This window comes from Octopus sinensis, linkage group LG4 (assembly GCF_006345805.1).
Source record: "Octopus sinensis linkage group LG4, ASM634580v1, whole genome shotgun sequence".
NCBI classification, from domain to species: Eukaryota; Metazoa; Mollusca; class Cephalopoda; order Octopoda; family Octopodidae; genus Octopus; species Octopus sinensis.
This window is the reverse complement of record NC_043000.1, coordinates 108,726,461-108,739,763: the sequence shown is the minus strand read 5'-3', so window position 1 is coordinate 108,739,763 and position 13,303 is coordinate 108,726,461. Positions and strand designations below refer to the sequence as shown.

Below are 13,303 nucleotides of genomic sequence, written 5' to 3'. Positions count from 1 at the left end.
GAAAGGAACTCACTCACTTTTCCTCTGTGAGGTCCAACGCTCGAAAGGTGCTCTTTACATGCTCATCATTGTTTAATGTCTTCCTTCCATGTTGGCATGGGTTGGAGGGTTTGACAGAAGCCTGCACCAGACTTCTGCGTTTGTTTTGGCATGGTTTTTCACAGCTAGATGCTCTTCCTAACACCAGCCACTCCACAGAGTGCCACTGCCTCAAAATATATTTAATCATGACAGTCTCTATTATATTTTGTAGCAGATGAATAAAAGCATACTTAATGCACGGAGCAGTTGAACATTGAAGTGAAATGTATAATGTGTTGAGGAAAAAGTCTTCTCAGCCCAGGACATCTGTTTACCAGTATTTATGGGTGACAACTCCAGACATGTTTTTGGATGTTTGAAATTTAGCAAAAGTATGACCTTACTGCAGCTTGATAAACTGATAGCAAACAAATTAATAAGTAAATGGACAGAAGTAAAGTTTGAAGGTATTAAAACTAAATTTGTTTAGAAATGATATCGTTTTGAGATGACATCTTCTTGATGAACAATAGGTAAGTGGGTTAAAAATGTTGAAGTAAGCTAAAATAATGTAGTGAGAAAAATGGTGAAGAAGCTTACTTCCCAAATTCTTGGTTTTGAGTTCAGTGTCACTGTGTGGCACTTTGGGCAAGTATCTTCTACTTTTGCCCTAGATTGCTCAAAGTTGTGTGAATGGACTTGGTTGGTGGAAACAGTAAGAAGCTCATCACACACATACACACATGTATGTGCATGTGTTCATATGTGTATGAATGTATCTCTTGATATCATGGTTGTAAATGAGTATTGCTGCTTTACAAGCAATGTTATTCATTTCTGCTATTCTGCTGCACATGTCTGGCCATGGGGAAATATTTCTTTGCTGGGAAATAGGTAAGGGTGGGTGACAGGAAGTGCATCCAACCATAGAAAATCTGCTTTGATAAATTGTGCCTAATCCATGCAAGCATTTAAAAGTAGACATTAAAACAAGAATGATGATGATGATTTCTGAATTTCTTTCAAACTCATATTTTACAAAGGAAATTTTAAGTCCAGTTTCATCAACTAAATTCAGATTTTAACTTGAATGTGTGCATGTGTGCATTCATATATTTTACCAACCCCATAACTTTGCATTTCGGTTGGAATAAGTAATTAATACTCCATAATTAATGCTGTTGTTGTTGTCGTCGTCCTAGGCACAAACGTGGCTGCAGTAAAATCCAAACTCTAAGGAAAATGCTGATAGTCTACATTGATATAAGAATGGTTTTCTTTTATAACAACAGTTAATGCATCCAGCAGCTGTGAGAGTTTATAGATCCTTCTCTCGTTAGATCAATTATATGTAATAGTAGCATACTTTTATGAGAGAGTTTCCAACCAGCTGTGGCTTAAAGACTATTTACTCATTCACTAAGCAAAGAGTTTACAGGCAAAAGAGGTATTCTGTTATAAATTCCATGATGTGTGTTGAACACGATTATGATGGGTCAATAGGAAACTGGATTAGCAGCCAAGAGACTTGACATTCATAGTTTGTTGTTGTAAGCACTGGGTATCTTCTTGACGAAGATACTTCACCAAGAATTTATATTTTACGGTATTTGATATACTTGTATTTATCTATTTGGTCCAAATACATGCCACTGGCCACTCTGACTTTTTTCTCTGAACTCTTTTTTGCGCAAATTGTACAAATTACAAATTACCTGGGGCATAAATGTGTCTATTCCTTTTTTTTGTATAAGTCTAAAGTTCATTGGTTGCTCAAGGTAGGTTGTGCTGATGACGCCTATTGAGGCAGAAACTTATGTCCACAACTGTCCTCTTATCTGCAGACAGTAAGCCAATTCTTTCTTTTCCTTAATGGTCTATCAATTTCAGAAAATCTTTGATACTTGAGGTTATCTCCTCATGGGAAGCTGGTTTTAATTGCAATTTGGTAATTGATACGTCCTCTTGAGGTGGAGATAAATTTAATAAATCAATAATTTTGTATGGTATTTGATATACTTGTATTTGTTCTCATTGTCTCTAGTTCAAAGCCATAAGCAATGGCAGCAGCAGCATTGGTTTGTTGGCATGCAGTGCTAAGTTGAAGACCTCTTCCTGTAGTAAAACTTCACTTTCAACTGAGCAGCAAGTAGATTTGTTTCTCATCCAGAAAATCAATCAAAATGTTTGTCTTTAAGCAACTCAGTACTATGGGAACCAGAGATAATCTCCAATTTCATGGATCTGGAAGGTTTGCAAAAGGATTAACTTTATCATAAAAAGGTGTCCTTGCTAGGATTAACTTCATTGCATCTCATTCGGGGAGGGTGTTGTGACTTTTGTCATTTAAATGCCATGGAAACTGGGTAACCAGTCCTATGAGTCCTTGAACTTAAGACAATAACACCTTGGGGTGATGAGGAAACTACATAGAAGCTTCTCGATGGGTTTCCTGTTCCCATTTGCTGTCATGTTAAAGCAAAAGGTTTACAGCCACAAAAAGTGGAGCAGTGTTGAATTAAAAAAGAAGGAAAAAATTGCAGCATTTAATATTCTCTTTCTGTATTTGGTGTTCAGCCATGCATGGGTTGACCAGGGTCAATAAAATCAATACCAAAAGGTTTTGTTGATGAAATCAATCAATAAGCATGAACAGTGGAAGTCATTTTATTATTTATTGGGAGGTTGACATTCAACAATCGATCACAGTTGGATTTGCAATCTGAACTCAGATCAATACAGTTCAATATTGTAAGGAATTGAGTCCAATTCTCTAAAAAATAATAAATTGTGTCAAGTGTGGGTATGAAAAACTTGCATGTGGAGAATCCTATCAGTCTTGGAACAAAGAAAATGGTAAATATTTTGTTTGCCTCTTCAATATTTGTGTTTCAGTCCTGTGACTGCAGCCATGCTGGAGCACAACCTTGATGGATTTAGTTGAACAAACCAGCCCCAGTACTTATTGTATTGATCTCTTTTGTAGAACTGCTAAGTTACAACAATGTAAACAAATCAATTCAAATGTTGCTGGTGGTGATGAAAGACAATGACATCGCATACACACAGCAGGTTCCTCAAAGTTTCTCCCTACCAAATTCACTCAGAAGGCATTTGTTGGCCTAGGGCTAATCACAGACACTTGCCCAAGGTGTCTCATACTGGGACTGAACCCGAAACTCTGTGGTTACAGAACAAGCTTCTTAACCACTGCAGTCAACTCACACATGGAACATTTTCAGGACTTTGAGTTCAATCCTGCATTATCTCATGGCTTGGAGATTTCAATGATGTGAGTATTTATTTCTGGACTAACATTGTAAGGTATGTACAAGAAGTTGGATCTGGCCAGTTTCAACATTAAACTGATAGACTATTTGGGTCAGATATTGCCAGTTTACTAAAGGGTTAAAATATCTACTTTCCCCAGGGGTTCAGTGTCATCTTTCATCACTGATAATAATCTCTCAGATTGGTACAACACGTTCAGTCCCACCACACAGTCTGAGTTCCTCCCATGCAATTGGCCGCTACATTGAGCAGCAAGATGCCCCTACTCTTCCTAGTTTTGAACATAGTTGCCTGCATCTTCTCAGGTGATGATACTAAATTATTTCAGATCTTCTTTGAAGGTGGGGCACCATGTTTTCTTGGCACTTCTATAAAATACCAGCAGCATTATCTTGCTAAGAGATGTGCCATAGTTTACTTAAAGAAAATGGTTTCTCCCAACTGAGGGACCAGCTATCCGAGTTGACAGTTCCTTGGTAGTTAAGGCAATTAGAAGCATGAAGACAGGGAAAGCCCCAGGCCCATCAGGAATTACTGCAGAGATGCTCAAAATATCTGGCAGTGTCGGCTATAGCCTAGTCACCCGTATAGTTAACCAGGTGATACATGAAGGAGTCATACCCAATGACTGGTGTAGTAGCATAATAGTCAACTGCTACAATGGTAAAGGTGACGCCCTAGATACAAGTAATTACAGAGGTATCAAGCTGTTGGATCAGGTAATGAAGGTTACGGAAAGGGTCATAGCCCAACTGATTAGGGAGAGAGTCAACCTGGACGAGATGCAGTTCAGTTTCGTGCCAGGGAAAAGCACCACCGATGCCATATTTCTGGTGAGACAGCTGCAGGAGAAATACCTAGCCAAAGATAAACCTCTGTACCTGGCTTTCGTTGACTTGGAGAAAGCCTTTGACAGGGTCACCCGATCCCTTATCTGGTGGTCAATGAGGAAACTAGGGATAGATGAATGGTTAGTGAGAGCTGTGCGAGTCATGTACAGGGATGCTGTTAGTAAGGTGAGGGTTGGCAACGAGTACAGTGAAGAATTCCAGGTAGAAGTTGGAGTCCACCAAGGCTCAGTCCTCAGCCCCTTCCTATTTATCATAGTCCTCCAAGCAATAACGGAGGAATTCAAGACAGGATGCCCCTGGGAGCTCCTCTATGCTGATGACCTTGCTCTAATTACTGAGTCACTATCAGAACTGGAGGAGAAGTTTCTGACGTGGAAGCAAGGATTAGAATCGAAGGGCCTTAGAGCTAAAACCAAAGTCCTAATAAGTAGGAAGGTAGACAAATCACAAACGCCTTCAGGTAGATGGCCCTGCTCGATCTGTAGAAAAGGCGTAGGTAGGAACTCTATAAGATGCACCAAGTGTAAGCTATGGACACATAAGAGGTGCAGCAATGTTCAAGGAAGGCTAACTAGGAAGATAGTTTTTGTATGTGGCAGATGCTCTGGTGCAATAAACACTGAAAATGCGCAGAGACCATCTTCCGCCACATTCCAGGGAGAAAAACTAGAAATAGTTGATAGTTTCCGTTACCTAGGTGATCAAGTCAGTAGCGGGGGCGGGTGTGCTGAAAGTGTAACTGCTGGAGTACAAACAGCCTGGGCAAAGCTCAGAGAGCTCTTACCTTTGCTGGTGACAAAAGGCCTCTCACTCAGAGTAAAAGGCAGACTGTATGACACATGTATACGAACAGCCATGCTACATGGCAGTGAAACATGGGCCGTGACTGCTGAGGATATGCGTAAGCTTGCAAGAAATGAAGCCAGTATGCTCCGATGGATGTGTAATGTCAGTGTTCATACCCGACAGAGTGTAAGTGCCTTGAGAGAAAAGTTGGACCTAAGAAGCATCAGATGTGGTGTGCAAGAGAGACGTGTACGCTGGTATGGACAGGTGGTAAGAATGGATGAAGATAGTTGTGGGAAAAAGTGCCACACCCTAGCGGTTGAGGGAACCTGTGGAAGAGGCAGACCCAGGAAAACCTGGGACGAGGTGGTGAAGCACGACCATCGCTCTTTAGGTCTCACCGAGGAAATGACCAGTGACCGAGACCTTTGGAAGTATGCTGTGCGTGAGAAGACCCGGCAGGACAAGTGAGGCCATAACCCGTGGTCTCTACCTGGGACGTAGTCAGTCCACCTGTGCATACCTTCCTTCTTGGGACACATAACTCTACTTGTGAAGACCTGTTGAGGCAAGTGAAAATCAAAATTAAAATCGATCAATATCAATGGAATTTGTAGTTGTGATACCAGTGCCGGTGGCATGTAAGAGAACCATCCAAACGTGACCGTAACCAGCACCGCATCGACTGGTCTCCATGCCGGTGGCATGTAACAAACACCATCCAATCGTGGTCGTTGCCAGCCTCGCCTGGCACCTGTGCAGGTGGCATGTAAAAAGCACCCACTACACTCATGGAGTGGTTGGCGTTAGGAAGGGCATCCAGCTGTAGAAACACTGCCAGATCTGACTGGCCTGGTGCAGCCTTCGGGCTTCCCAGACCCCAGTAGAACTGTCCAACCCATGCTAGCATGAAAAGTGGACGTTAAACAATGATGATGATGATATCAAAATTAACAGAATGAGATAAAAATCCAAGGCTGTGAAAGATTTCAGAACATTTACAAAGAGAAGGTTTAGTTGCTTCCGGGATATTTTATATATCCCTTCATCAGAGACGGTGCGAGAAGATATGAAATAGAGAGTGAAGTGGAGGAATGAAAACAGACGTGATATATGCAGGGATATTGTATCTGCAGTTCTATTATTTAAGCAGAATGGTATACATAGGAGTTTCCTGTATATTGTGTGTAAGTTCCAATAGTATTTAAAATTGGTCATTTTAAGCATAGAGTTTGTAAACCATGTTATTGGAGTACAGCATGTCGTTTCCAAATTTCTGGCACAGTGAATTATGTCATGGTGCTGTTTTTCTCACAGACAGTGCCCAACTGACCCTACGATTCAAACAATGCGCATATATGAAACTTGAAATATAAAATGGCAACAGTTTACTCATTGCACCCTGTGTGTGTGTGTGTATCATCATCATCATCATCATCGTTTAACGTCCGCTTTCCATGCTAGCATGATATATATATATATATATATATATATATATATATATATATATATAGGGGAGAATTCACGAAAAAAACAAAAGATGAAGACAGGTGGTGTAGAAAACAAACAGATGTATTAGTATAATGCTCAGGAATTGAACAACTCTTTTATTTTTCGAGCCTACGCTCTTCCACAGAAAGGAACACAGAAAGAAACAAGGAGAGAAAAAAATGTGTGTAGTGGCTACTGATCTATCATATATATATGTATATATATATATATATATATATATATATATATATATATATATATATATATATAAATTTAATGATTATCAACAATTTTTTGTTTCGGCGTATCTGGCATTAGAATTTTTCTTCTGCCCTTATCTTGTAAACTATGTTTAAATTTTACCTTTAAAGGCATTTTTTTTATATGCTGGCCATTGATAAAATTTTTTTCCCGAAAAAATTTTATCTTATATCAATTATATATATATATATATATATATATATATATATATGCACACACACACACACACATACTCTTAACTCATTCCATCCCACAACTGGAAAGTGATGTACATTTAGTTAGTATGAAATTACTGTTGATGTTCATGGTGGTGGTGGTGGTGTAGCATAGACATTGCACCTGTAATTGTTGGTGTCTATGGAGTGTCTTGAGTGCAGCCTGTGTTATTTTATCTGTTGTAAAATTAGTGCTGTGGCAGCAAGCATGAAATTAAGGGTGTCGGGGATGGAGTTAGGGGTGGAATGTCTCAGATTTATTTATTTTAGGTCATTTGAAATTCCATTTCACCAAAGTTTTATGTATTTTCTCCACTTTTGCTTGAATCTCTCTCATTGAAGCATTTTTATGAAACAAATGGCCCTCAGTGTTTTACCTGGTGCTTATTTTGTTGGTCTCTTTTGCCAAACCGTTAAGTTACAGGAAAGTAAACAAACTAAAACCAGTTAAGTAATGGGGGACAAAAGCACTCACACATATATACATATATGTATTACCTCATCTATCTATCTATATATCATCATCATCATTTAACGTCCGTTTTCCATGCTAGCATGGGTTGGACGGTTCGACCGGTGTCTGGGAAGCCAGGAGGCTGCACCAGGCTCCAGTCTGATCTGGCAGTGTTTCTACAGCTGGATGCCCTTCCTAATGCCAACCACTCCGTGAATGTAGTGGGTGCTTTTTACGTGCCACCGGCACAGGTGCCAGGGGAGACTGGCAGCGGCCACAATTGGTTGGTGCTTTTTACGTGCCACTGGTACAGATATCACAACTACAATTTCCATTTAATTTTTATTTTGATGTTGATGTACTTGACTCAATAGGTCTCCTCAAGCACAGCGGGTTGCCCTACGATCCAAGGTAAGCACAGCAGGCCGTCCTGCGAGCCATGAACTCATTTAATTTGTCAGGTCTTCACAGTCACAGCATATCTCCAAAGGTCTCAGTCTTTCGTCATTGCCTCCGTGAGGCCCAATGTTCGAAGGTCATGTTTGACCACCTCATCCCATGTCTTCCTGGGTCTACTTCTACCCTGGATTCCTTCAACTGTTTGGGAGTGGCACTTCTTCACACATCTCTCCTCATCCATCCATAGTGCATGACCATACCAACGCAAACATCTCTCCTGCATGCCACACCCGATGCTTCTTATGTCCAACATTTCTCTCAGGACGCTTACACTCTGTTGTGCATGGACACTGACATTACACATCCAGCGGATCATGCTAGCTTCATTTCTTTTGAGCCTACGCATGTCCTCCACAGTCACGGCCCATGTTTCACTGCCATGAAGCATGGCAGTTTGCACACATGCATCATACAATCTACCTTTCACTGTGAGCAAGAGACCTTTTGTCACCAGTAGGGGTAGAAGCTTTCTAAACTTTGCCCAGGCTATTCTTATTCTAGTGGTAACACTATCTGAGCATCCACTGCCACATTACGAAAAAAATTTTTTATATACACACACTGATATACGACCTAAATTGGACCCTTTATTCACTGAACCTAGAACCATGTTATTGGTAAGCAAATTACTTACTACAAAGCCATACCTGGGAATAAAATCACATGGGAATGGAATCACAACATAATGTGACTATATAATAAGGACCAAAAAAAATGTTAAAAGCAAAAACAAAAAAAAATGTTAATATTTTTATAGTGGTTACGATTGGAAATATTGAATTTTCTGTATATTATTATATAATTATATGTTTTTTGTAATTTACGATTAGTGTATGATTTGAGCAGGGAAGATTTGGTTGCTATATGTTAAGCTACCATGTATAAAGGCTTGTGCTTTGCTTGTTTGCAGATCTGGAATCAAATCCAGACTTGTAGACTTAACAGTGTCCATGGAGAATCTTCTCTTTTGCCCCATGTCTTTTTCTTTGATTCATTCTGACGTTTATCCTTCATATCTCTGAATATGAACAGATTGGTAGCTTTAATCTTTGTGAACCCTGAGGTGACTTAGTTGAATATATGGTAACTTGAAGCTGAAGAAATTTCCAGTTACGTCCCAATGTCCCCCTGTGATGTGAGTTAAAACAACAACAAAAAGATTAAGAAAAAGTTTATCAGACTTTTAGAACACAGATTGCTGTGAAATCAGTTTCCAGCAGTTGTTGGGGGTGAGGGCCACAGTGAAGAGGATGAAACTAAAGTAAATGGAAGTACAACTGTTTTGCATTAAATGTTAATAGAGATTAGATTAAATGTTACAGGTGTGAGGTGGGTAGTTGTGGTGGGGTGGGGGACAACTTGTGATGTAGGATTACCAGAACACCAACCAGACAGCCAACCAACAAACCAGCCAGCCAGCCAGCCAATTTGTCATAATCTGATGGGTGGTGCCTCTTGTATCTTCTAATTCAAGTTAATCAATTTATCATCATAGCTGTGTTACAATGACACCATCACACTGATGTCAGTCTCCCTGTGACTTATAAAATACCCATACACCTTCACTCCTCACATTATCTTGCTTAATCATTTTTATTCAGGTTTTTTTTTTGTCTGTTTTAATTTTCTTTGTTTCTTTCCTCCTTTCTTTTATTTATTTCATAAATTATTCTGTTGAAGTCATTTGACCCGTTTTGTCTGTGATCTATCATTCAGACTCACTGAAGTTTAGATTTCAGTTCATCTTGTTTCTTAAAGTAGGAAATTTATTTTTATAATAGCAGTTATGTAATTACAGACCAGCAAGTTTTAATTATCCACCTTACTTAATTGTGTTGCAAATTTTCTGCCCAATTACACTCTTCGTATCCATCACATTTATTTCTATATAGTAGTGTTTGGTGCCAAATAAAGCTCCACAACACACGCATACACTTACACAACAATCTGAATAGTATTTTTGTTTTTGTTTTTATACATCAACCTATAAGTATGTATCTAAACAACCCTAACATGAATTATTACTATACCCCATACAATTATTCCTATCCGTATTACCAATCGCCAGTATATTATCAACCTGCCACAGGTGAGTTATCAATTATTCTGTTTTTTTTTCTCTCTCTTACTGTCTTATTCTGTTTCAAAGAGTGGTGAGGTGGGGTTCAGTCAAATTTATTCACTGTCTGTGTAACACAATATATTTAAGTAATACAGCGTATGCAGGTACATGCTGCACTATATGTATGTAATACAATATGGCGGCGAGCTGGCAGAAACGTTGGCATGCCGGGCGAAATGCGTAGCCGTATTTCGTCTGTCGTTACGTTCCGAGTTCAAATTCCGCCGAGGTCGACTTTGCCTTTCGTCCTTCCGGGGTCGATAAATTAAGTACCAGTTACGCACTGGGGTTGATGTAATCGACTTAATCCCTTTGTCTGTCCTTGTTTGTCCCCTCTGTGTTTAGCCCCTTGTGGGTAGTAAAGAAATATATATGTATGTAATACAATATGTGCTGGTATATATGATGCAATTTATGTAATACAATGTATGACTCCTGTAATGTAATTGCTTGGTTTTCATGCCCTCCACCACCATCACATTCTGCAAGCACCTCCCCATCCTGACAAGATGCTTGCACTGTGTGTGTGTGTGTGTGTGTGTGTGTTGCTCAGCAGTTGTTAGCATACAATCCAAGAAGAAAATGGTTTGCTTGACATGACACAAAGGTTCTGATTTATGATATCCAAGTTCAAATCCAGCTGAACAGTTTCAATATTGAATGCAATCACGACTCTTCCCGAACGTATGGTTTCAGGTTCAGACCCCTTGTGTGGCACCTTGGGCAAGTGTTTTCTATGGCCACCTTGAGCCAACCAAAACCTTGTGAGTAGATTTGGTAGATGGAAACACAAAGAAGCCTGCTGTGTGTGTGTGGGGGGGGGAGGTTCTGTCTCCTTGTCACAACATAGTGTGATTGCTGCAAGATGAGTATTAGCATTTTTTTTCACCTGACAATTATAAATCACCTTTCACACCTGAATTATTCCATCTCTTTCTGTCTCTTTCTACTTCCTAGTCATGCACCTCCTCCTTCCCATAACAGTCAACGAAATAGAATGACAGACAGAAATGGAATAATTCAGGTGTGAAATGTAATTTATAATTGTCAAGTGAAGTAAAAATGGCATCTTCACAAATAAATACATTTGTTGCTTATAATGGTGATGGTCATGGTAAGTGGTGGTGGTGTAGTAGAAGCACTAGTAGAGTTGGTAGTGACTTGTAACTTGTGCACTTTCTCTGCCAGTCATAGGGAAGAAGGTACAAGCTTGGCTGTGTGGTTAAGAAGTTTGCTTGCCAACCACAAGGTTTCAGGTTCAATTTCATTGCATCACATATAGGATAAGTAGTTTCTAGTAAAGCCTGGGATTGACCACTCTGGATTTACCTGTGAAGTTTGCTACACAGAAACTGTACTGAAACCTCTGTGTGTGTTTATCTTCACATTGACCCTGCTTGGGCAGCAGTGACAGGCTTATGGCATCCCCCCACACACACACACCATGACCATCACCACACAAATAAACAATAGTTTTGCTAGTTTGATGGTTCAATGGCAAGAAGACATGGAATAAAGTACCTTGCCCCCATCCATCTCTAGCTACCCCCCCCCCTTATAACTCCCCCCCCCCAGCTGTGCCATAAACAAGGGGGAGAAGACATTATTCATTCACACATCTCTACACACCAACTTCTGCTTTTCCTGGTATTTAGTATCTTTTTGGGGAAAGCTTTAGTGGTTGTCACATTTGGCTGGAGGTGGCACTGGTGTTCTTGGTGACAATAACACACTGACAGGTTGTCTGTATGGTGGCAGTGGTGAGAGGGTGGGGAAGGTTGAGAAAAGGAATTATGTTGTGTGTGGTGGTGGTGGTAATAAGTAATAATGGTGTTGATGATGATGATGGTAGGTGGTTGCTGTCTGCTGTTGTTGGGAATGGTGAGTGATCTGTTGTTGATTGAATGGAGATGGGGACAGTGGTGGGGAAAGTGTTTTCCTTTCTTTCTTTTTGGTAATATACCCCACCCCCCACACCACTTCTGGGTGTCTCCTTGTTAGTGTTGTTGTTGGTGTTGAGGGGTCCTAGCAATTTAAATAATGCTGGTTGGAGTAATGGAAGAGGTTGATTGAAGGTGCAGTTGCCCTAAAGGTAATGATTATGTTCCCAAACTCATTTACTACACAAGTGGGGCTGGAGTGGGGCTGGTCTAGAAAAAAACAGTAGGATTATCAGTCTATAGCTGCAACAACACTAGTTTGTTTGTGTGTGTGTGTGTTGCTTGAGTATCACACAAACCAACTAATCAGGAGCTTAGTGTACTGGACTGTGATGTAAGGGGCCAGAGAAGTTTGGTGATACTTTTGGTAGAGTTTGAGTTTGTTTTCATGTCACATATACATGGGTGCCTGTGTTAGTCACAGTCACAAAAAGCCGTTGGTGGCTGTGACACAGGACGGTGGTGGTGGTGGTGGTGAGTGTGGTCCTGATGGCAGTAGAGTTATTACAGGGAAAAGTCCTGCTGTTTGTGTATCAGATTGCAACGACAGCACTGGGACTATTTACTATGAGACTATCAACAACTACCAGGAAAGCCCCCACTACGTAAACAATTACCCCAACTATGATAATATCAAGGACCATTCCAACGATGACCCCTACTATGACAATAGCAAGAACAGGACTTCTGTCAGTCACGAGTATGACCTCTCCACTGATAAAATCTCGCAACAAAATGCGGGAACAGAAAACGAGGAGGAGGACAGCGATTATGCAGAAGTAGGTAGGTGTTACACTATCTCCCATCACCAACTTAACATCATGGCCTTCATCATCTGCTCCATAAATTCTACTTTCATGTAAATTTTGCCTTCTTTGCAAGATTCACAATTTATTGTGTTGTCCAATTCTGTCTGTGTGTGTGTGTGTGTGTGTGGTTAACTGCATATGTATGTATGGAAGTGTCGAGAAGAATAATGTGTGTGTGTATGTGCAAGTATGTAGGGATATCTATGTTTGTGTTAATGATAGAGGTGTTTGTAAAAAAGGCGGCGAGCTGGCAGAACCATTAGCACACTGGGCGAAATGCTTAGTGGTATTTCGTCTGCTGTTACGTTCTGAGTTCAAATTCCGCCAAGGTCGACTTTGCCTTTCATCCTCGATAAATTAAGTACCAGTTACGCACTGGGGTTGATGTAATCAACTTAATCCATTTGTCTGTCCTTGTTTGCCCCCTCTATGTTTAGCCCCTTGTGGGTAATAAAGAAACAGATAGAGGTGTTTGTAAATCAACTTCTTTATGTACATGTATGCTTATACACACACACACATTTGGTTCTCTTTTTTTTTTTAAATTGTCATGAATCCCAGGATATATAAGGAAGTTGTGATGTCAATGCATTGCCACAAGGT

General features: G+C 40.2%; 1 protein-coding gene across 8 annotated transcripts in view; it reads left to right on the top strand.

Moving 5' to 3' along the window:
• LOC115210264 (adenylyl cyclase-associated protein 1) overlaps positions 1–13,303 on the top strand; it is a 132,008-nt gene that overhangs the window by 62,380 nt on the left and 56,325 nt on the right. Inside the window, exon 1 of one of the 8 annotated variants that reach the window (XM_036502314.1) lies at positions 9,782–9,918. The exons of 6 other annotated variants lie outside the window; for them this stretch is intronic. In XM_036502314.1, coding sequence (XP_036358207.1) covers positions 9,822–9,918 — 97 coding nt within the window. In that variant the 5' untranslated portion in view covers positions 9,782–9,821. Of the gene's footprint in view, positions 1–9,781; positions 9,919–12,277; positions 12,675–13,303 lie in introns of those variants that run through there. One more of the 8 variants, XM_036502313.1, reaches the window with a different exon arrangement.